This window comes from Phoenix dactylifera, chromosome 8, assembly GCF_051530095.1.
Source record: "Phoenix dactylifera cultivar Ajwa chromosome 8, Ajwa_hap1_PhDact_Kaust_v1.1, whole genome shotgun sequence".
Taxonomy (NCBI): Eukaryota; Viridiplantae; Streptophyta; class Magnoliopsida; order Arecales; family Arecaceae; genus Phoenix; species Phoenix dactylifera.
The window spans coordinates 22,527,553-22,553,002 of record NC_143197.1 but is presented as its reverse complement, the minus strand read 5'-3'; the positions used below and the strand labels follow the sequence as shown (position 1 = coordinate 22,553,002).

The 25,450-nt window shown below is 38.4% G+C and overlaps 1 protein-coding gene across 8 annotated transcripts; it reads left to right on the top strand.

Moving 5' to 3' along the window:
- Positions 1 to 99: 99 nt before the first annotated feature.
- On the top strand, positions 100 to 21,415 carry LOC103723003 (ABC transporter F family member 4-like). Of its 8 annotated transcripts, none has more exons than XM_088703096.2 (6): positions 100 to 361; positions 426 to 591; positions 677 to 772; positions 6,909 to 6,975; positions 15,952 to 16,047; positions 17,031 to 21,415. In XM_088703096.2, the coding sequence occupies exon 6, from the start codon at positions 19,007 to 19,009 to the stop codon at positions 21,167 to 21,169; it is 2,163 nt and encodes a 720-aa protein (XP_088559222.2). In that variant the 5' UTR covers positions 100 to 361; positions 426 to 591; positions 677 to 772; positions 6,909 to 6,975; positions 15,952 to 16,047; positions 17,031 to 19,006; the 3' UTR covers positions 21,170 to 21,415. The 8 variants fall into 8 exon arrangements, with proteins under 8 accessions (XP_088559222.2, XP_038980580.3, XP_038980576.3 ...); XM_039124652.3 differs by having other exon boundaries at positions 6,909 to 6,979; positions 18,771 to 21,415; XM_039124648.3 differs by having other exon boundaries at positions 6,909 to 6,979.
- Positions 21,416 to 25,450: the final 4,035 nt, after the last annotated feature.

Below are 25,450 nucleotides of genomic sequence, written 5' to 3'. Positions count from 1 at the left end.
ACATGACTACGTACACAAGTAAATAAAGAATGAACGATTGAATAAATAAACATATAATAAATAAATAAATAAAGGGGTACATAAAAAAAAGAGCAAACGATGGACTGAATATTTTGAAAATTGATACCATATCCATTTATTATCATCACTATTGCTTCTGTCCTTCTGAGCCATCTCTCGGGTTCGTTCCGCACGAGCTTATGAGCTCCCTGTTTTTATGCCTCTACGACGGACCTCTCTCTCTCTCTCTCTCTCTCTCTCTCTCTCGGCATCTACGCAATGAAGAAAACAGAACGATGTCCAGCTGCAGCATCCGAGCGCTCTGGATCCTCAATCACAAAGATGCTGTCTTCTTCTCCAGGTATCCCCAAATCCAAATCGTCTATTTCTTTAGATTCTTACCTCTTTGCTGAAATCCAGACCAGATTTTATTCCTTTTTACCAGGAGATTTCCGGTGGTGGAGAGACGTGGCGATTGGCTTGTTAAAAAGAGAATGAGAGCTCCGCCGCGTTGAATCTTGGGTAATCCGTGCAACCTTTTCTGCCGACGGATGCCGGGTCGGCTTCCGCTTTCGTTGAGAGCAAGAAAAGGTCAGTCGTGGGGCGTGCAGGATCCTCTCATTGATTTTGTTAGGGTTTTGAGTGATGAGTTTAACGTGCTTATGTATGTCACAAGACTGCTGGAGTTTCTTCATGTTATGAACTATGGAGCTAGAGGGCTATATTACTAGGAGACAGGAGGTAAAATGGGAAATGCTGCAGGAAAAAACATGTAGGTATAGTGATTACTAACTACCAAATAATTGTTCTCTTGCAAAGATTGGATTTTTATCGTCGGATTTGTGTTCATATACTACTTGGTGCATGCATAGAATGTCGAATTTCCTTGATCACTCTCTACTGGAGAAACAATCACTTGTCGTTTGTAAATAAATCGTGGTATTTCAAATATTCTGTATTTTATATGTAGTTATCAAACCTAGTTCTTGTACCACTTTGAAAAGGGAAAAAACTGGTCATTTTATCTGTCTACCCAATAAGCTGATCGGGGACGCACACAGAGAGAAAAGGAAGAAAGGAATGGAAGAAAAAGAGGAAAATGTAGTCACTGGAGTTCCACTGTTGGAATATATGAGTCTTCACTTTGGGTAAATTCATCTTATCACACTTTGAAAACTAGAAATCTAAAGTGGGTCTTCAGCAATGTTGATGGAGGCTCAAAGCCCACTCAACCTCGTTTGAGGCATAATTAGTTGGTCGCAGTTGGATGTTGAAAATTAATTTTTTCTTGGTGGAGCTTGCCTAAGATATGTAGTATTCTAGTGTTTGTAAAAGGTGAGAAAATTAAATTTTAAAATTTTAAAAAACAAAAATATATAATTTGTTGGTATGTCGATATAGTTTCATGCAATAAAGCAAAGTAGTAACTACAACAAATAACAGCTAGAGTAGAACCTCAACAATTAAAAAAAGAAAAAGCATCATCAACTATTGTTCTTGAATATTTTATAATTGTGCTAAGAAAAATCTGTGAATAATTTACGTATCATATGACTTATTGAAATTTCTTGGACAATCCAATTGTTTGAGAGTGATGAATTTGTTGGCCAACTTGGAGAGTATTCAGGAATTTCAATTTTAGATAAACGATCACCGGTATCTTAATTATTGGTGCAAGTGACTCCTTTTGTGGGTGCGATCTCTTGACCGTATTGCATTCCCTATATGCAGTTCCTCTGTGCAGCTGGGCTGCATATGCAGCAAACTTTGCATTACTTGGATGCTTATGCAGCATGCTTAGCAAAATGTATGGTCCCCTGTTAGGTGGATCCTTGCTGGTGATATAGGACTCATGGTTATATTGTTGTGATGATAGTACATCAGTTTGCAATGATTTAGGACTCATGGTTATATTGTTGTAAATAAATAAAATACCCTACAAGTTATATTCTTCATTTCTCTCTCACCATACATGCTTTACTTTAAGAGATAGGCATAAGAAGAGTGCATCAATTTAAGAAAAAAGAGTGCACATATCTTTTTTTTCCATCAATTTTTTTGGTAAAAATGTAATTAAAAAGGTTGGCACTCTTTGGCATTTGGAATGTCACCAATTCTAGTGAGAGATTCCTGATTTTGAAAAGACAAGAAAAGGATGATTATAAATATGGCTTATATAACTGTTGGCTCAGTAGGTATGAGCTAGTTTCAAATTGTCCACCTATAAACATATTACAAGGAATCTTTTATGTTACTTCTAGTTTTGCAATTTTCTACTGTGTTGTTATTACAGGTCTCAATTGTTATTTGGTGAGAATCATATCCATGCTCTAATGTTCTTTTTGAAATGTGTAAGGATATGTTATTCTAGGTGATAAGGATTTTTTTATTGCAATATGAAATAAAGATATTAATTCTCACCATATGCTAGCACTATTGCACATATGATAGATCTTGTTTCTTAGATACTGCTTAAATTGGGGGACAACTTTCAATTATTGAGAAGGAGCGGTGTAGAAGTTACTTGGGGTCAATTATATACTTGGTATCTATTAAAGGCTTTGGTGCTAGCTATCATATTTTGAATGAAGCATTTTGTATACAATCTGAGTGTTTGATGACACGTACATTGCATGCTGGTAGAATTCTTATAAATGAGAGAAAACCATGTAAACTAAAAACATGCTATTTCTTTCCCAGAACAATTGATGTTTTTGGTGGTTAATAGCCTTCAACTCTCAAATGGCCATATGTTTAAGCCTTCAACTCTCAAATGGCCATATGTTTAGTAGCAGAGAAGTTATTGGCGTCATTAGTACTAACCAATGCCTTCATTGTAACACATGCTTTTTGCAAATTGGTTAAAGAGCTTACCAGTTTGTTGTTTTTTACATTAATGAATTAACCATCATTGAAGCATGTCTATCATCTAGTCAGGATAGATGGAATAATGGGGAGGTATGGATGATTTATTTAACAATAATTGGAATATGATGCATAACGATTGATAACAATGAGGTCACCCAAGTGAACGTGCTAGCTAACATATGTATAACCATGTACTCGGGAGTATTCTTTGTTAAGATTAAAACGGTTTAGGGGCATTAAGTAGGAGCACCCTTGTTGTTTAGCTCCATGCTGTCTATGAACCTCATCTATTCTCCAGAAAAAGAGAAAGTATTATTTATATACTTGTAAGTTATGTAATTATTCTTCTTTCTGAAGTGACTACTATAGTTATACAAAAAGTTGGGAATCTGTATATGCATTATGTTTCTTCTGGGTCTAGTTCTTATTTGTTGCATAATTTACATGTAATTATAAAAGAAAAAAATTACATGTACATTACGAGATTCACTTCGACAAATTTTTAAAAATTCATTTCTCTTTCTAATGTTCGTTTACTATTTCATTGTTTGTCCTTCAAATTGTTTCTATACAAGATATTTGCAATTCAAACTTATTATTACAAAAATGCTTCTTCTTTAAATATTTGATTCCTGCACTATCTTGAGCTTGTCTTCCATTTTTTTTCCTCATTTCATATTGATGCTTGAACCTTGCCCTCATGTTCCCATCAAATAATATAAGTTAGAAGCTAATGAAATTCTAGAAAAGGAACTTTATATGCTACCCAAATTATTTATATCCTATCATTGAATATAAAAAATTATAGCTAACATGAAATAATGGCCTGAATGTTTCGTAGCATGCATGATGATTTATTTAGGAAAGAATCTATGATATGAAAGGACAAGCTATGAGAATGTCTGAGAAAGAGGGAAAGATTACTTTGGAAAGAAGGAAAGATTTTTTAGACATGAGAATCTTGGTCATTAAATGCTTGTGGAAGATGGAAAAGATTTGTATATCTTTCAAAACAACTTTGCCCTCGCTAGAATAAAGTAAGAGCACCCTCTCCCTAGCAATTTCAAATGAAATTCTATTAAATAGTTGGAGTGTTCTACAAGAAATTGGATCTCGTCACTAGATGTATTAATTAATGGTTAGTTGGATTCTTTTTTAAGCAGCTGAGTCTCTTTCCTAAAATATCTACAACTAGAATAGTTCATAATGATACGGAACTTTCGCAAGAAAATATTTACATAGCTAATGTGGAGCGTCCATATTTGAAATAGGGTCCTTCAAAAGCTCCACATCAGCTTAAGCAATATTTCATGTGAAATTTGTGAGTTGCTAGTAAGTCTAGACTTAAAATCGAATAAGAGTTTGACCTAGCCTTACCTAATACTCTACCCAACCAGCTCCCTCTCTCCCAGCCCCCCACTCCTTTCCATTTCCCAATGTTAAGTGTGAAATGCTTCCCCTACCCTACTTCTCTATCTTTCTCCTCCTGATCTCTATCCTTCATTGTCCCTTGTTTTTGGTTTCAGCTCCAGCCCCAACGCTGGACTAGCCACCAACCTTGGCCTTGAAAGAGGACTACTCGAAGAATTGTCGGGCAACCCTAATTTTGACAAGCCAATGACCTTGACCTTGAAGAGGACTGCCTAAAGCTCTGTTGGCTAGCCTCGACACCAGACCAGCTACCAATCTGATCTCCAATGAGGATAGCCTAAACCTCACCGACCAGCTCCATCATCTGACCAGCCACCAACCTCAACTCTAAACTCGGTTCTGTCCTCCTTCATCCTTCTTCTCTTTGGACTTGTAGGATTGCCGCATGGGATTCCTGGTTGGAAGAATTAGACTTGTGCTAATTATGTGAAAAAAAATCCCCGTGTCTAGTGTGTATTGCCGAGCCTGACACATGTCGACTAGTTGATACTTCTCAACATGTTATTTTTCCCTCGAACTCATAAGTCCAAGTGACATTGCTAAAATTGCGGTTAGGCTTTGTGTAAGAATGCTCGATGTTTCTTCAAGGTAAGATTCTCTTTATTTTTTATGCTTGTTTAGAATATGACTCCTTTGATGGATACAGTGGTGTAATGATGTGAGGTTGTAGGCTGTCTCTTAGTCTTCATGTTAAAGATGTCAGTATCCTATCTAGGTTTTGCACTCTTGGTACCGAACCTATACTGATACATATGTTGATACATTATTGGTATGTCACGCCCCGAGTCCGAAGCGCGACAGACGCCGCACGCCTGCACGGCGGACCGTACAAGCGTGCAAGGCAGCTGATCATATCAAAGCAATTACAAATGCTTAAAAATTGATTTAAACATTAATATATTCAAAACAATTTACAAAATTTCAAAGTAGCATATGTCAACATAATTCAAATGTTTTAACCAGTCTAAACAAAATTTCAGTTTGAGCAAAATCTTCCAAAATTTATCGCACTCCCCAATCTTGTGTGATCAAGCCTCTGGATCTGAAAAATAGACAAAATAGGATAATGAGCTACACTAGCTCAGTAAGCAACATAATACCCCAAAGTGGGATCAAAGCATACCAGATATTTAATCAAAACACAAAATAATGACTGACAATTGAGTCATAAATAAGCTTTTTTTTTCTCGAAACTTATTATCATTTTCACAAAAACTCTGATATCAGACTCCCAATATTAATAGGTTACGACCGCGTAACCTAGTGGCATGGGTCGTACAAAGTATCAAAAACCACTATTGTTAACCACCGGTGACAATAGTGTCCAAAAACCACTATTCTAATCACCGGTGGCAATAGTGTCCAAAAACACTATTTTAATCACCGGTGGCAACGGTGTCGAAACTAGTTTCTCACAGATACAAGTCGACAGGGCCAACGAATAATCTCCATTGGCGGGGCCAGAACATAACCATGCTGGAAATACATACATACAAAATAGATAACTTGCCCAGTGAAATTTTACATATTTCATAGTATATACCAAAATTTTCAAATGGTATTTAACGTGCTTGACCCATTTTACTAAGTACAAAATAAATATCGAAATTTAATTAACTAATTATTAATTTTACCAAAAATTTGAAAAATTACACTTTGAAGTATTAGGTTACTTCTTCTCGCTTAAATTCTACTTCAGGTAGACGGATCAGGTTCATCTGTTTACATATCATTAAAATATAATTAATTTTTTTATTAATTTTAGAGCTAAACAAAACAAAAAATACTATTGGACACGGTCCAACAGGGCCCCATACGGCTAAACTGAGCCCAAGTTGGACCCACAATGGGTACGGCCCAAATAGGGCCCAACAAGGCTGAACTGGGCCAAGTTGGACCTGCAATAAACAGACCCAAGCTTGGCCCAGTTCGGCCCACGATGGTTCTAGATCTTATGGTCTTTGATCATAATCTAAGAATGAGATCCACATTGTTTAGAGACATTTGATCGCATCGAAGATTTGTCCCATGGATCTAGCAATTTTGACAATGGCGATCCTATGATCAATGAAATTTTTTGTGCTTTATTGATCTATTCGACTACTTCATGTAGTTATCGAAAATTTATGCTCTCTCTCTCTCTAAGAAACTAGCATTTTAATATGCACTAGAGGTGCTGACAACATATAGAGAAATATTGACAATAGGAAAATAATTTTACATGCGACCACCTTAAGCATTTAATATCTAGAGAAATTATGCTGTTAATTAATATAGAATTTGTCTCTCGAAAAGAAAAATAAATATAGAATCTTTACATAGAACCAATATTTGTAAATAAATCACTTTCATATTTATGTTGAAACAGCTAAGAAATGCCACTTTTTTGTTGATAGTCAAGCCACCAATTACTTGTTCTATTTAATGTTGCATGTGTAATGTATACTTCAAACATGTTAAATACATGAGTTATTTTGATATTAAATATTGATTATATCTCTTCATGACTGCACTTTTATTTTGTGTACTTGAAATTTTAATATTCAATTTTGGTATTTAAAGGAGGTTCTTGCTTAGTTTTCTCTTGAGTATTAATACATATTATGCAGGTCTCTTTTAAAGTTGTTGGTGGTTTGCTGTCAGGAATGTTAATTGTTCCAAATCTGCAAGTCTCTGGCAAGTTAGTCCTAAGCTTATATCATATTTGACATGTCATGGATTTTCTTTAAAGGAATTATGTTTGTTCATTTGAAAACCTATTCATGATGCATCTTGTGGTTTTTATCTTTTAAACTATCCCTAAAATTATAATTAGGTATTAATTTTATATATTCTGTTTTTATATGTTCCACAATTCAAAGGGCATTAGATTGGAAAGAGTGTGATGTGACCTTGCGATAGTTTCGTCCATATCTGCTGAGATAAGACTGATACTGGGAGAAGTTTGAGAATATGAGTTCCCTTAATTATTCTATTCCCAAACTATAAAAGAACACAAACTGAGCATGCTGAGCATTGAGCTGCTATGTGCATATTTTGGTTTATCTCAACCTGTTGATGTGCCTTTGTTTAGTTATTTTCTTTTTGTTTTGTAACTTTCTGGTTGTCCTCATTTGCTGCTTTTATATTTATGCCTTTGTATGGTCGCTTTTTCTTTGCACATGGTTTTATATTGACATGATTGTTTTTTGTCCATAAATCATGCCTATACTGATCTCTCATCTTCGTTCCAGAGATTATTCTTATGTATGTGTTAGAAAACAATGGAAAAACAGAGAATTGCCTGGAGAAACTTCAATCAACAACCTGTTTGATTGATTCTTAATGTTCTGCCCTTTACACTTCCAAGAGTACAGGTTTATATAGACACCTTGAAAATGACATAGCATTAAACAAAAACAACTTCCAAGATTAGCTATTTAACAGCATAGTCTAAATATAACAAAGTAGGCTATTAATAGAGTTTACTGAAAAACTGCATCAGTTCCAATACACATCAGCTTCAATACTCCTCCTTGATGTATTTTTCTGAAACTCCAAGCATCTTTCTTAGGAACTGAAACTTGTCTCTAGGAAGAGCTTTTGTGAAAATGTCTGCAACTTGTTCTTCAGAGCTGCAGAATTTGAGTTTAATTTCTCCTTTTGCTTCAACTTCTCTTAAGAAATGGTACTTGATTGCAATGTGTTTAGTTCGACTATGATGAACCGGATTCTTAGCCATAGCAATGGCAGATTTATTATCACAATAAATCTCCACTGGACCTTGCTGTTTTTCTCCCATGTCTTCAAGAATTCTGTTCAGCCAAATAGCTTGATTTACAGCTCCAGCAGCAGCAACATACTCAGCCTTTGCAGTTGACTGAGCAACAGTGGCCTGCTTCTTTGATCCCCAAGAAAACATTCCTGATCCCAAGTTAAAATAATACCCTGAAGTGCTTCTCATGTCATCAACTGAGCCAGCCCAATCACTGTCAGTAAAGCCAGTTAATTTTGAGTGGGAACATAACTTGAACCATATGCCAAAATCCATAGTACCCTGCACATATCTAAGAACTCTTTTAGCAACACCAAAATGAACTTGGCTTGGACTTTGCATAAACCTGGACAACAAACTAGAAGCATACATAATGTCAGGTCGAGTGGCAGTTAAGTATAGCAAGCTGCCAACCAAACTCCTGTAAGCTGCAGCATCAGCTTTTTTAACCCCATCTTCCTTTTCAAGCTTTTGATTTGCAACTAAAGGTGTTGCCACTGTTTTGCATCCTAGCATTTTAAATTTTTTCAACAAGTCTTCTGCATACTTTCTCTGTGATATGAAGATTCCTCCTTCTTGACAAATCTCCATTCCAAGAAAGTAATGCATTAACCCCAAGTCACTCATTTCGAAGGTTTTCATCATATCTTGCTTGAACTCTTCAATCATTTCTGGATTATTTCCAGTGAAGATCAGATCATCAACATACAATGAAACTATAAGCAAAGCTTTACCCTTGAATTTCACATAAAGTGTAGGTTCACTCATGCTCCTACTGAAGCCTTGATCACTGAAATAGCCATCTATTTTTTCATACCAGGCTCGAGGTGCTTGTTTGAGCCCATATAGAGCCTTTTTCAATCGAAGAACTTTCCCTTCTTCTCTTATAAAGCCCTCTGGTTGATCATCATAGACTTCTTCTTCTAGAACACCATTGAGAAATGCTGACTTGACATCAAGTTGAAAAATCTTCCAACTTTTCTGAGCTGCAAGTGCAACAAGTGATCGGATTGTATCTAACCGAGCAACTGGTGCAAAAGTCTCGTTGTAATCAATCCCTTGCTGTTGTGAACAACCTTTAGCAACAAGCCTTGCTTTGCATTTTTTTAAGGAACCATCAGAGTTAAGTTTTCTTTTGAAAATCCATTTAACTCCAATAACTTCTTTGCTGTCAGGAAATGAGACCAGCTTCCATGTATCATTTTTTTCTATCATTCTGATCTCCTCCTCCATTGCATCTGCCCAGATTTTTTCTTTTACAGCTGCTGCAAAATTCTCAGGTTCTACAGAGGAGTAATTGCAACATTCATAAATCTCACTTAAAGACCTTAGCCTTCTAGGTGGAAATTCTGGTGAAGAAGTTTCATCCAAACTGCCTTCTGATCCATGTGATGAAGTTGGAGTCATTAGCAGATTTCCATGCCCTTCATTTCCTTCATTTTGAATCTCAGAAATAGCAAGCTGAGATCCTCTTCTTTCTGGTATAAGGACAGTTTGATTGGACATTTTTTCTTCATCCCAATTCCAAGTGGCTTGTTCATCAAACTCGACATCTCTACTTGTAACAAGCTGTTTTGACTCTAAGTTATAGAGTCTATACCCCTTGGATTGAGTGCTATATCCAAGAAAAACTCCTTTATCAGATTTTTCTTCAAGCTTGTGTCTTTTCTGTGAAGGAACATGAATATAGCAATTGCAGCCAAAAACCTTCAGATGACTTGCAGTAGGCTTTTGGCCACTCCAAGCCTCAATAGGAGTTTGATTAGGAACAGCTTTTGTTGGACATCTATTGAGCAAATAGATTGCTGTATTAACAGCCTCTGCCCAAAACATTTTTGGAAGGCCTTTCTCCAACAACATTGATCTGGCCATCTCCATCACTGTCCTATTTTTTCGCTCAGAAACTCCATTTTGCTGTGGAGTGTAAGCTACTGTCAATTGATGTTCCATCCCCTCTTCTTCACAGAATTTATCAAACTTTCTTGAGTTAAACTCAGTACCTCTATCACTTCTCAAAGTCTTGATCTTGCAGCCACTTTGATTCTCAACCAGCAGCTTGTACTTCTTGAAAATCCCAAAAACTTCAGATTTTTCTTTGAAAAAATAAACCCATGTCATCCTTGAGTAATCATCTATAAACAAGATGAAATACCTGTTTTGGCTTTGAGAAGGTGTTCTCATTGGGCCACACACATCAGTATGAACAAGCTCCAAAGCTTTTTTTGCCCTCCAAGCTTTTTCTGTAGGAAAAGACTGTCTATGTTGTTTTCCTAGCATACACCCTACACATACTGACATATTCTGGTCTAAGAGAGGTAAGTCTCTTATCACGTCCTTTTGATTCAACAATCTCAGTGCATTAAGGTTGTAATGTCCAAACCTTTGATGCCAAAGAGTTGTATCATCAAATTTAGCCATCATAGCTTTTGGGAAGTGCCAGGAAAATTTCTGCAATTTCCCATTTTCACTTCAGCCACTTCTTGATTATTGTTCTTCAGATCATAAATAGTGCATGACTCCCCTTTAAAGTATAGAGAGTACCCATTCTGCATCATTTGACCAACACTTAGAAGACTTTGATCGAGACTTGGAACAAATAGAACATCCTTGATGAATCTGGTTCCTTTCTTGGTTTCCATAGTGATTGTGCCTTTTCCTTTTGCTTCCACCAATTCACCATTCCCCAATTTGACCTTAACATTGACAGACTTATCAATTTCTGAGAACATACCTTCATCTAGAGTCATATGGGTGCTACACCCACTATCTAGAAACCATTCTTTACTCTTCTGTTCAACAGTGGCTTGATATGCAAAGAACAAGTGCTCCTCCTTGTCTTCTGTATAATTGGCCTGTTGGTTCTTGTTTTTGAACCGACAGTCCTTCTCTACATGGCCAAACTTCTTGCAGTATGTGCACTGAGGCTTTTCACAATGAAAACAGTCCTTTTCCAAATGATTGGTCTTCTTGCAGACACCACAAGGTGGAAATTCTCCTTTTGAAGTTCCCTTTTTCTGAGAACATTCTCCTCCTTTTGGTGTGCTTTTGGACTTCTTCTTGAAATCTTTTTGTTTCTGGTTTTTCAGATTAACTTTCAGCTGGAATGCATTTTCTAGAGAGACTTCACTCCTTCTGTCAATTCTTTGTTCGTGAGCTTGTAATGATCCCATCAACTCAGTGACGGTTAAGGTTGAAAGATCCCTGGATTCTTCAATTGCAGCAACAACATGATTATATTTTTCTGTCAAGCTAATCAAGATCTTCTGAACAATTCTCACATCAGATACCTCTTCTCCGTAGGCATGCATCTGATTTACAACCTCAATGAGTCTGGTGCAATAGTCTTTTGCATTCTCATATTCCTTCATTTTGAGATTTTCAAGTTCTCTTCTCAGACCTTGAAGCTTGATTGTCTTAACTCTAGTATTTCCTTGAAACTCCTGCTGCAGAATCTCCCAGGCCTGCTTTGAAGTTGTTGCTCTCATCAATCTCGGAAAGATTGCTTCACTCACAGCTTGCTGCAGAGTAAACAAGGCTTTAGCATCTCTTTGCTTGTCAATCTTGTTTTGGGTTGATTCTGAAGTGCCTTCTGCTGGAGCAGAAACCCCACTTTCAATAACATCCCAAAGATCAAGTGACAGGAAGAGAGTCTTCATCTTGATACTCCAATAATCATAATTCTCACCACCAAATATAGGAACTGTGGTAGATGAACTAGGAGCAGCCATAACGCCCTTCACAGATCGAAGCTGCTCTGATACCAATTGTTAGAAAACAATGGAAAAACAGAGAATTGCCAGGAGAAACTTCAATCAACAACCTGTTTGATTGATTCTTAATGTTCTGCCCTTTACACTTCCAAGAGTACAGGTTTATATAGACACCTTGAAAATGACATAGCATTAAACAAAAACAACTTCCAAGATTAGCTATTTAACAGCATAGTCTAAATATAACAAAGTAGGCTATTAATAGAGTTTACTGAAAAACTGCATCAGTTCCAATACGCATCAGCTTCAATAATACGTTTTCTGAAAGGAGTGCATAAGACTTTAGCTCCTATCCCAATTGACTATCACATGTCCCAGCTTGCCCAAATACAACAGAAACCGAAATAACAAAATAGCAATCTAAAATGTGGTAGACAAGACTTATCCAAAGTTGAATTGAATGCTCCTTCTCAGTGAATGAGTCAGTCAGATGTGTACAGTATGTCTGATATTTGATAATAACCACCATTCGGAAGCCTATCAGTCACTTTTCCAGGTACCTGTGACAGCTCATGGAGAAGCAGTTTGCAGAATTGAAATGTCTAGTTCATTATCAAGCTGTAGCTTCAAAATGATTCTTTTCTCCCTTCACATTAGCCACTTCATCTTGTATGATTTTGAATTTATTCACTTCTCGCAGCCACTTTTCTTTGAAAATCCCCGCATATCTTTTGTCTCTCATGTGACATATCAAAGCGTGGATAGTGAAACTTGCCACTATTAGGATCTGATTCTCCCTTTTGACCAAGGTTTCTAGCTTTACAAATTTTTCTGTCAAGTTACCTCTAAAGACGGTTGTACATACCACACCTCAATTAATGACTTTCCAAAACTGGCAAGATTAAGAATATCAGAGGAAGCAGTTTATAGTTCCTTCTCAAAGAACACACAAAGAACCAAACTGATCCTCGTCCTTGGATGACATCTTTGTCCAAGATTTTTAGCTTCTCAAGCTTTTTTTCCCCAGTCATCTCTAAAGAGAAAGGTGGGAAGGGGCACATAGCACACCTAAGGGTCTGTTTGGATATTTTTGCAGGGTTGGGCTGAAAATCCTGCAGAAATTGGGTCTAGCCCATCCAGCACATATCTTCTAAACTATGTGTATAGATTATGTCTAGTATTATGAAATACGAGGCTTGATCCAGCCCATGTAAACTGCACCTCTTCCAGTCCATTCTTGTAGGACAGAAGAAAAAAAAACCCAGTGAGGTCATTTTTTTTCTTTCTATCAGATTCGGGCCGACCTAATCTGAGAAAATTCCTTTGAATACTGTGAATATGGGCTTGGCCTGGCCAATTTTCTTGTGAATCCTGTTGGATTGCACAGGATTATCCAAACAGGCCCTAAGAAGGACAACTTTCCAAAGCCAACAAGAATAAGAGTAAGAGAGGAGAAAATGGTCTAGGACTCTTCACAACTCAAACAAAGAAAGCACAATGGCACCCACCTGAATCTCGCCTTATATAACTTCTTCAGCTAATTTCCCATTACCCATGCCTTCCTTGAATGCACATAGGACCTGCACAGATGAAAACAAGTTGTAATAACTTCCTCTTTTTCTGAAACAACATCAGAAAATGTTTGGTTCATGAACATCATGCCCAGAATCCAGATATTCCATAGTTTACAATAGTTAAGCAAGATTTGAAATTTTTTATATGATGTAATCCTGTTTTCTATGATCCTTTCAAAGTCCAGCTTTTCAATTATACCATTTGCCGAACACTAAAAACCAGGACGTTGATTATAAGATCTGTTGAGAGTCACATCAATATGCTTTTATCTTAGAGAGGAGCAAACTTAAAACGACAAACTGTGCATCATTTATCTTAGAGAGGAGCAAACTTAAAACGACAAACTGTGCATCATCATTAAGTTGGCTATTGGGAAGCAGATGGTCTGATGTTTCAGTAACTCCCCACGGATATGGACACAATTCGAACAAAATTGAACTCGAGGTTTTTTTTTTGTGTTTTTGAATGAGAGGAAGGCAAAAGCCACCCCAATTCGTCGAGTTAATGAAAACAGATTGCAGTACAAGAAAAGTACAAAAGATTAGAGAGTGAGGAGGAATGGAGAAGGTTCAAAGGAGGAGGATTTGAAGGCAAAGTAAAAGACGAAGCAAGCTACTTTGTGCTCTATAGAGTCAAGAATAATGTGAAGGACCAGCTTTCCTCCCTCTATCCATGTTTGCCTGTTCATAATGCGTGTGTTGGATCTTGGCAATCACTGCATCCAACGTTGATGATTTTTGATTGAATATCCTATTATTTCACTCATGCCAGAGAGACCAAATGATGATAACCAGTGCGTCCCATGCAGGTCGAATGCAAGATTTGACTCTCTTGTTCCTCCAATCTGTCCAAAGGAATATTATATTGTTTGGGTGTGCTTAGGATAGAAAGTTTCAATAGTGTTGCCAGATCCGCTTGGGGAAGGGGCAATATAACAACAGGAAAGGTGTCTCCATCGTGGAAGAGCATAGAGTCCAGTTGTTAGTTGAGGGCCAGTTTCTCTTTCTTAAGTTATCCTCGGTCAAGATCTTCTTCTTGATGGCAAGCCAGCTGAAGAACTTGGCTTACGGTGGTGTAAAAGCTTTCCAAGGGTGACTGGCAGAGGCATCTTTGATTTCATGAGAGCTGAGGAATGAGTAGTATGAGCTTACTCTGAAAGATCCCGATTTCTCAGGCTCAGGGATTGGATTGGAATGTGATAGGAGCAAAAGAAGTTATAGCATAATCGGTGACAATATCCTCATCTATTCCTTGTTGGAAGATAGGTTGCCATCAACTTGCGAATTGGTAATAAAATGGAAGTCATCTAGTAGTGCACTTGGCAGTGCAGGCTTCATATTGGCAAGGGAAAAGAGAGGCTAAAGAGTTTTTACCAGTCCATAAATCAGTCCAGAATCTAATTGTTTTCCCATTTCCTTACTTGACTGAGAGCCCACATAATAAACTGTCTTCACACTTAAGGACATCCTTCCAAAAAATCTATGCCACATTGGAGTGGCTCAAATTAACTCCTAGAAGTCTGCCTTTTAAAGTTGTTTGATACTACTTGAGCTTTCCATTGTTCGGTACCAGGGGATAAAAAATTAATGGTTTCAATTGCATTCTTGTTGAATAAGAATTTTTGCAAGAATAGTATTGGCATTTGGGAACAAATTAATGTATGATTCATTTGAAAAATTGAAAGACCAACTCTTTGTTCAATCATTTGCCAAGTACTCTTTCGAATCCTTAGTTGGATTAAGTTGCATGTCTTGTGGGTTCTTTGGACCACCGAAGGATGATGCTGACCTGGTTCTTGACTTTATGAGCAGTAATTTATGGATCTTATTGGTCCAACCACCAGCAGGCAGGGAACCTGGTTGAGATTTATGTCAGTCCAAAGAATCCGTTTTTCAGTGCAGAACATTTCATCTACTTATCACTCCTGGAATTTATTTTACCCCTCCACAAAAGAAAATTTTGTAATTCTTCGTCTCCAAAACATTATACATGGACGACATTTATCCATGAGAATGAGTTACTTGCGTTATCTGTTTATTCTTTTTTTAAAAAAAATAATGTTAGATCCATTCTGCAGGCCTAGTATCCTGCTGCATAGGTCTGGAATTAGATGTCTGAGCAAGTGCAGCATATTGGTTAAACTTTTAGCTCCATAGGTTGATTTTATGTGAATCATTGAAAAGTGATATTATCCTATAGTTACTGTCATTACTCAAAATTCTTTTGAGGTCAATCTTGACAAGCATGTTAACTACTGACTTGACACCGTCATAGAATTAAAAGAGAACATTTTCCTTTGCAACAGCATCTGGATTGTACTTCAACTGTTTGTTTCACTGATTTCTGTGGAATGGTTATTCCTGCACCAGATCTTCTGGAACTTACCATGACTTTATATCATGTTATTGATTTCAACTACTCAAGCCTGCCTTTTGTTTCTTAACTGTGATCATCAATATTTTAATATATATACTGTTAATAATATAGAGGAAGGGGTACTATATTCCTATGGATCTGGTTTGCCTTCTTAGTTTTGTTACCTTGTCCTGGGGGATGCAATGCAGACATGTTCATGATCCCTGTGATTTCGTTCTGCTCTTACTGTAATTGCAGGACTTGAATTTGCAATTTCTCTCGTCCGAGAAATTTCTGTGATGTGCAGGCAAGCATTTATCCAGCTTTAAAGCACCAGTAGAGTTCTCTATGCAGGTAGGTTATTATTATTTTTTCCTTTTTCATGTCTATAACACCTCCATCCCTAGATTGATATTGTAAGTTCTAATAATCTAATTGTATTTGGCTTTCAAGGTTCCGCTTCCGTTATGTTATTAAGGAACAATTTTGCTGGTTCTAAGCCCTTCATGCTCATTATATAATTCTATCCTTCTAGAAGTCCCAAGATGCAATCATCACTTCCTCGGCCCCTTAAGTAATCAATACTGTGCCTTAGATTTTCCATTAAACTCCAGTCAAAATATAAGTTCTGTAAATAGTTGATGGAGGTCGTTAATTGTTTAGGATGCTAAGTTCAATGGACTCGGTTTATAAATAAGTTCCCAACAGTTCTTCTATGTCTAAGATTGCATTTCGAGATTTAGAACAGCCAACCTGACAGCCATAAATAATATATTGCATTACCCATTAACTAAGTCTGTAAGGAAAAAATTATAAAATACATAGCCATTAAGATGGGAATAGGGTCTTTAATCCACCTTGCAGACTCACGAGTATCTCTTTATCCCTTTTATGCCTAAAAGACGAGCAGGTTGAATGGGCGATGGTAGGTTAGCAGCTTGTTTTAGTTAATGGTTATGAAGGGGTTTTAAAAACTTTAAGCTCAATATTAACTATAATTATTAAAAAAAAATCTTTGCATTCTTTGCTGATGTGTGAGAAAAAAATCAAGTTTTTTATTTCCTACCCCTCTTTCTACTGCTCTTCTTGCATGATCTGACAATAACAAGGTTTCATAGGCTTGTTTTTGTTGATCGTACAAGGTTCTTGAGGTAGTTATAATGTGGTGTTTACTTGAACTTGGTCTTTTCTACAATTTAACAATGTTGGAAGTGACAAAAGATTGTGCTTAAGAATCATTACATGCAGCTAAAAAAATTCTGATCTTAAATATGTGTATAGATTTTTCTTCGACTATTCTCTGCTAGTTTCTTACCATAACCTTTTGACATTAACAGGCTTCCTCTGGGGACTATATATTGTGGAATACTTTGGGAAGATATCCTTCCTGAATGTTCAGTGATTCTGGGATTTGTTTTCAATCTCTACGCCTACAAGTATCGATTTGTTTATGTGTAGAATTTGTTCTAAATGAGGGAAATATTACACAATGCAATCATTGTTTACGGGATCGGTGGTGAGGGAGGTATCATTTCATGTACCATAAGGTCCATAACTTAGCAGTTTAATCTCATTTTGCCGAGATCATTCTTCAGCCAGGTGGAGCCATTTGTTTTCCAGAAATCATCTTAAAAGCCAACAAGCTCTCTTTCCGTTCATTATTTATAAGAAATATTTTTCTATTATTCTTTGTGTGCTCCAATGTGCTATTTTGGTGTGGCATTGGTATTTGGATGTCATTTGCATAGTATTTGCTCCCACATGTACATGCGCTGTATGGACTTTTTAAGCATTGTTATTATTTTTGTGTTTTTGTTTCTCAACAAATTGGTGAAATACCACATAGAGATTGATTTTATTTTTTTTTTAAATTGAAGTGCAATGGTTACATGGAGATTGATATTGAAGATAGCATTCATAGTTTGTTTTCATTTTAGCTCTTTTTGAAAGCAATACATTTTTCCTTCCAAAAGTTCTAAAGAATTTACAACTATTTTTAAAATCAGAAGTGTATCATCATGCATGCTGGTTGGTCCTAGATCATTTTTTTGTTGAGTTCTTGAAATCAAAAGCAGAAGCAAACGGATCCTAGCATATTCATTTTGTTTGTTTGTTCAAGAGGAATCGTTGGTAGTGTTGAAGTGGTTATTGTTGCAAGACTGTTCTTTGATGTTTAATGAGTTATGTGGAGCAATGCTAGACAAAACAAAAGCCTGCAACTTAATTAAGCAGGGTTGCCTGCCCAGAATTCCCTCACCTCATTATCAAAAAAGATTTGCTCACCTCCAACTAGGGTTTTATCGGTCTCAAGCACTGTTTCATAAGGTCTATTCATTGTTAGGCCATAGTTCATCAAATAAATTTTGATGACTCTCACTACATAATGTCCGAGTATAATGTTAAGTATGATTTGGGTGCTCGGTTAAGCTTAGTGGCCATCCTTTTCCAGCATTGTGAATTGGATGGGTGTGATGGAGAGTGCCATGTAGAGAGTGCATGGGTTAGAGTCCTTAATTAAATAGAAATTGTGACCGAGTGGATATTTACATGAACTCCTTGATTCTTTCTCGTCCGCTTAGATTTTTATGTTACCCTCTTTTTTTTTTTAATAATTCATGCTTCTTTTCATAGTGCTCTCTTGTACTTTTCGTATTGTTAATATTTATTGTTACAAATTATTCCATACATGATTGTTACATCTTAGGGTTAATATGACATTTTTTTAACAAGCCAGTAGGTTTTCTTACTACTTAATTTGCATCAATCTTTATTTAAAACAAGCATAATTCAACGCATTTGTTGTTAATAAATTGACCAGCCTTTCAATAAATCATTTTTAGACATATTTGATTTTTTTAAAAATCATATTTAATTTTACTTCTGATATGAATAAACAAAACAGTTAATTTCCTGAGCTTTTAGATTCACATATATTATATTTATCAAGTTTTGATCTTTGCAGACTATTAAGCTTGTCATGGACATTTAAATTGTCCAACTATACAAAATTTACAGTGTTTTGAACGAATCTTACTCTGCTTCCTTGTTATTTTTTCACTATTTTTATTCCTTGACAGGTTTTCACCTTTGTATCGATCTATTTGCCCAAGTTAATAAACCTAATCCTGTCGAACCGGGTCCAGCCTTTGTTCGGACCGAAACGTCGAACCGCCTTCCATCCTTTCTTTTTATAAAGAATATCTGTCGCAAAGCCAATGGGTGATACCTCCTCACCTTTCCTCTTGCTTCTCTCTCTCCCTATTGCTTCTCTTATCGCCGACCTAATACCACCGCCGCCGCCCCGACCGCCGCCATGGGGAGGAAGCCGGCCTCCGACGACCGCTCCTCTGCTGCCCCCTCTTCGAAGCCCTCGAAGTCCTCCGCCGCCGGCGGCAAGAAGGAGAAGCTCTCGGTCTCCGCCATGCTCGCCAGCATGGACAAGCCCAAGCCCTCCTCCTCCGCCGCCGTCTCCAAGAAATCCAAGCCGAAACCCAACCGCAACTCCTACATGGATGAGCTCGATTTGCCCCCCACAGACGATGATGACGTCGATGAATCCGATCTCGCCGACGCCGATGAGATCCCAAAGGCCAAGACACGTTCCGCCGTTACCGAGCTCACCGCCGCCACGCTTTCCGACAAGGAGGTCAAGAAGCGGGGGAAGAAGGAGCAGATCGCTGCGGCCAACGCCGAGCACGCCCGTAAGGAGGCCCTCAAGGATGACAAAGACGTGTTCAACGTGGTCATCGGCACCCGCGCCTCCGCTCTCGATACCGACGGCCAGGACGCCGCCGCCGATGCCAACGTTCGGGATGTTTCGATCGAAAACTTCACGGTGTCGGCCGCGGGCAAGGAGCTGCTCAAGAACGCCTCCTTGAAGATCTCCCACGGCAAGCGCTACGGCCTTGTCGGTCCCAACGGCAAGGGCAAGTCCACCCTCCTGAAGCTTCTCGCATGGCGGAAGATCCCCGTCCCCCGGAACATCGATGTGCTTCTCGTCGAGCAGGAGGTGGTCGGTGATGACCGGACTGCCCTCGAGGCCGTGGTCTCTGCCAACGAAGAGCTCGTCAGGCTCCGCGAGGAGGTGGCCACCCTGTCTGAGAGGACAGAAGGGGATGAGGACGATGACGATGGCGAGCGGCTTGCAGAATTGTACGAAAGATTGCAGCTTTTGGGCTCTGATGCTGCTGAGGCTCAGGCGTCCAAGATATTGGCAGGTCTGGGGTTCACCAAGGAGATGCAGGTTCGCCCCACCCGGTCGTTCAGCGGAGGATGGAGGATGAGGATCTCTTTGGCTCGAGCCCTCTTCATGCAGCCGACCTTGTTGTTGCTCGACGAGCCGACCAACCACCTTGATCTCAGGGCGGTGCTTTGGCTCGAGGAGTACCTGTGCCGGTGGAAGAAGACGCTCGTGGTGGTCTCCCATGACCGCGACTTCCTTAACAGTGTCTGCAGTGAAATCATCCACCTTCATGAGATGAAGCTTCATATCTACCGTGGGAACTTCGATGACTTCGAGAGCGGCTACGAGCAGAAGCGCAAGGAGGTGAACAAGAAGTTTGAGACATACGACAAGCAGAGGAAGGCGGCGCAGAGGAGCGGAAGCAAGGCGCAGCAGGACAAGGTCAAGGAGCGAGCCAAGTTTGTTGCTTCCAAGGAAGCTTCAAAGAGCAAGGGGAAGGGTAAGGTAGATGATGACGATGACCTGCCGCAGGACGTCCCCCAGAAGTGGAAGGACTACACTGTTCAGTTCAGCTTCCCTGAGCCTACCGAGCTCACACCTCCCCTCTTGCAGCTCATCGAGGTGAGCTTCAGTTACCCCAACAGGGAGGATTTCAGGCTTTCGAATGTTGACGTCGGCATCGACATGGGAACGAGGGTTGCCATTGTGGGTCCTAATGGAGCCGGGAAGTCGACACTCTTGAATTTGCTTGCAGGAGACTTGGTGCCCACCGAGGGCGAGGTGCGCAGGAGCCAAAAACTGAGGATTGGGAGGTATTCCCAACATTTTGTGGATCTCTTGACAATGGAAGAGAACCCAGTTCGGTATCTCCTCCGTCTTCATCCGGACCAGGAAGGATTCAGCAAGCAAGAGGCCGTTCGTGCGAAGCTTGGCAAGTTTGGACTGCCGAGCCACAATCACCTTACCCCTATTGCCAAACTCTCTGGTGGTCAGAAGGCCCGAGTCGTCTTTACTTCGATTTCTATGTCCAAGCCTCATATTCTATTGCTGGATGAGCCCACAAATCATCTAGATATGCAGAGTATCGATGCTTTGGCTGAAGCACTGGAGCAGTTCACTGGTGGGGTTGTCTTGGTGAGCCACGACTCACGGCTGATATCTCGCGTCTGTGAGGATGAAGAGAAGAGCGAGATATGGATCGTGGAAGAAGGCACTGTGACGAAATACCCAGGTACCTTTGAAGACTACAAGGACGACCTGGTAAGAGAAATCAAGGCAGAGGTAGACGAATGAAGCTGTGCACCCAAGTGAGTTTATCTACTGTTTTGTTATACAATAGAGTTATTTCTGGCTTTGAAGAGTGTTTCTGTATAGACATTGCCTCTGGTGTTTTGAGTCTCTCCTTATAGACATCGGTAAAAGCTCAATAAGTTTCTGTGCGAGATCTTGAACTTTGCACTGCAAAGCGGAACTACTATTTTATGAGCTCTATTTGCTGCTGCAGTATGCGGAAGAGTTACATGCTTGTTGGTTGTTTTCTTTTTCTGATCATTGGCATGCTGAATGATGGCCCTAATCGTGCCTCACAACTCACTTCTGATTGCTTGCAAGTAAAAGGTTGCAGCAACTGGATTGTTATTACTTGTTGGAATCTGCATGTTTTGGAAACTATGTACCATGCGCAAGAGAACTTCCCATTTCAGAAAGCAAGTCCTTGTTGATTCATTCGATCATATGTTCTTGATGAAATCCCAAAGTTTGTACTCTGATTCTGTGCTCGAAATGTTGAATCAATTTTTGGCGTCTACAGTGAAATTGATTTAGGTTTTTTCATCAAAAAGAAATTGATTTAGGTTTTAGAACTTTCGGTGGCTCTAAATGCCTGGAAGGCTGCAATGCAAAATTTAGGTTGTGTTGGATCCCCATCTCCTCTTATTTATTAATTCATGATGCTGAAGGTCTCCTCCGCTTGAACTCATGCTACTTCCTTCTCCAAGTCGCAGTTAACACACAGCAATAATTCTCCAAGATTTTTGCGGTGGTGGAAAAGGTAGTGAATACCTTTGTTCCAGAGGATAGTTCTGAGCATGTCTGATCTAGCCTATTTCATGTCAATCTAACTCATTTCCTTTGGTGGATCTTATGGAAGTTCACATGGTGAAAATATAGAACCCTCCCTTTTTCTCCGTATTTTTGGTATTCTCTTTAATTCGGACAAGAAGGATCTCATATGAAGGAAAAACAAATCAAATTGATTCTTGTTATGTGTGCGGGTGTGTGGATGTAGGATTGTGTGGCTTGGAGGCCATGGTGAAAATAGGGTTTTAGGTTTAGTTGTGGTTGGAACTTTTGGAAGGATGTAGAAGATGGCTTTCAGTTTTCTACTTGAAATTTCAGGAAATTACATTAGAAATTTATTCGAGTTAGACTAGAAGAAAGATAAGTAGTCATGGACTTAGTAGGGAAACCAAAAGAAGAAAATGTGAAGTGGAAGGAGAGGGGAGAAGAAATAACAACACAATGAAAAGAAGGAAGTGGATTGCTATTTTTCCTAGCTTATTTGCTGGTAAGCTGATGTAGTCAAGGAAAAAGAGAACTTTCTTGAAGCATATCGAATCAGGGAATTAGTTTGTACGTGAACTTGAGGAAACATTGTCTGCCTCCATGGTTTTATCATAACGATTTGCAAATGAGCTCATTAATGCCCGACTTCATAATTTTATCTTTAAAAACATGACAAGCTTTGGAAATAGCTAAAGAATAGATAGAGCGACTTCAGTTGACTTAAGATTGGTTGATCAAATATTCTGAGGGAAGGATGTGGAGTGGGCACTAGATTATTGAGCAACACCTCGGATCGAAATCCATCTTCAGCAGATCTGTTGCATGTGGTTGGGTTAATCTCATCTGTGGGTTCGAACTTTGGAATTCATTGTAGAAGATATTGGGCACCTCATCACTCATGCTGCTGCATGATCCAATAGCCTGCAAGATTTTTGGTTTTTTTTGTTGTTGGTGCAGAAGTTTGTAATTTATCTGGTGTTGAACGTGGTCACTCGGTTCAACGTTGAGCCAGGATTCTTAGATATTTCATTTTCGGACAATAGTAACTTAATTGCAAGCTAATTTAAGAAAAGTAATTTATTTCAAGTAAGAAATTTTGGTTGTTTTCATATTTCACATCTATTACATGTCTACTCCATGAGATGCAATGGGAATTTGAGCGTTTGGGTTTATTTGGCTTGTATCGTTAGGAAATTGAACAATCAAAGCTTGTTATTAAAATATAATAAAATAGTGATGTCCTGCAGCATCATGAAGTGTGAAGAGCGATCCGACCACGGAGATCAACAAACAGATTGAAGGCAAATTGGAATGAAAACCTTCTATTCCATGAAAGTTTTCTTCGAAAATTTTATCAGTATGTCAAAAGCCAACCCTTTCATACAATGTATTAGAAGCATGTATAGGACATGACTCTAATTCGGGCATTAAAAGCAGTATAAAATCATTCTAGAAGAAGGATTCAGTGGTGAGGGAACATGCTAAAATTATTTAATGACAATATAAAATCCCGATCAAAATTTGATAGTCTTCAATGAAAAATTTATAGAAGTGATGGTCTAGGCTGTCTTCACTACCTACTTCACCTGGTAGACCCTACCAATGTCTGTCAGTTTATGTCTACGCAGTTTACAACATATGGGGTCTAGCAAATATATAGCCTCTTGATCATTAGAATATTCCTAATGACTTTGCATGGTGGTCCATTGTCAGTACCAACCTTCAAAATATATTGCTCCCTTATCAAATCAATTACAGGAGTGTTTGGTTTGTGATTGGAATCGATATTAGAATTGGAATTGAAATCGAAATGGCCATATCCCTGATGTGTTTGGTTCGTGACCAATATCGAAATTGGAATCATAATAGAATTTGAATGCGAGAAAAGAGTAGAGTTTAGGTTTTGGGAGATTGAGGCATTTCTATTTCTTCTGGAATTAAAATGGGAATAGGACTCTTCTAACCAAACGGTTGGAATAGAAGTCATTCACTCCCATTTCCACTTCAGAGTCCAACTCTTTCCAACCAAACATGTGCCACATGTTGTACCTTATGAAAGAATGTCTTCTTACCACAATATATCAAAATGTTAATAATACTTCACCTATTAGGCCATGACGCCATGTCCAACCATCACAGTTCAATATAATATTATAAGTGTCCCATTTGCTTTAATAAGAGGCTATCCATTTATCTAGATAGTTCTTATTATCAGCAAGTAACTCATCATAGATATCCTTAGACCTAGGATGATTGACACTCTGATCAGCTTTCTAGATGGAGCTGATAGCAAAATGGTAGTAAACATTATCTACAACATTTATAGGAATGTCTATATTAGAGCCACGAGGCGATAGCTCTTTCGATGTTTTTTTTTCTATGCTTAACAAGCATAGAATTAATATTATACCGCATAGAGTCTTTACTAGAGAAGACATGTGGATCTAAATCATGAATGGTGACTCTTGTTGGTATATTTCTAGGCTTTTTTCCCTTCTTGCCAATGAAGGCTCCAAATATAAATATTATTTGGATGTCATCTTTACCCTGTAACTTCTCTCACCTACTCTCTCCTTCTATAGCCTAGATCTGCCTTGGTGGATCTAGAACTAGAACCTTTCTCATATTATTATGAGGATCCAAATTGTGCCTCATGCCTGGAAACCTCCTTCTTGTACCATTGATCATTTAGGCAGTCATTTATGGCAACTTGGTTTTGAGCCTTCTCCATATTACCTAGATCAAATGCCTACTAAAACGAGGGATCAAAGCAATTAAACATTTAGGGGTGGTTTTTTATCTCGCCCCATTGGGTACCCAATCTAACCCAATTCTAGTGGTGTACCCAACTTGCAGCAGATTTAGAGCGAGTGCAGGTTATGGTAAAACTTGCCGTAAACCCGATCCGGATATATATAACTCTTCATGAGTCCTTCTCTGAGATAAAAAAAAAATGTATGTAATAAAAATAATTTTTGTAACTTTCCCCGATGCGATCCATTCAACCTGCCCCGTCTAACTCTTTTCGCTCTATCTAACCCCGCTACTCTATCTGCTTCGCCCCACTGTGGGGCAAGTAGGTAGAGTTGTATAGGTAATGGCCTACCCGATCCATACCGAATCCGTTGCTATCCTTAGAAGATTTATTCTTTTGTGTATCTCATCCCAACAATTTTGATTGGCCAACACATATAAGTCCCTTTCCGTAAATCTTGAAAAGAATCTGCGGAGTGATCGACCACCAATCAACTATGGCATGCTTGATAACATCGCCAAATAGGTTCCAAATGGGAAATATGTGTTTTGTACTCCTGAAATAGTATCTTGTACTTCTCTAATCACATCTTTCCAGATTGATAATTTTTTAAAGTTTATAGCACATATTTTAGTTCTGATCAAATTATCTTGTGAAATATATCAGAATTAAGGAGTGTATATACCAAAGTGGAAAGGACTTCAATAAATCCCCTGCATTCCATTCAATTAATTGTAAAATACCGTTATTTGTAA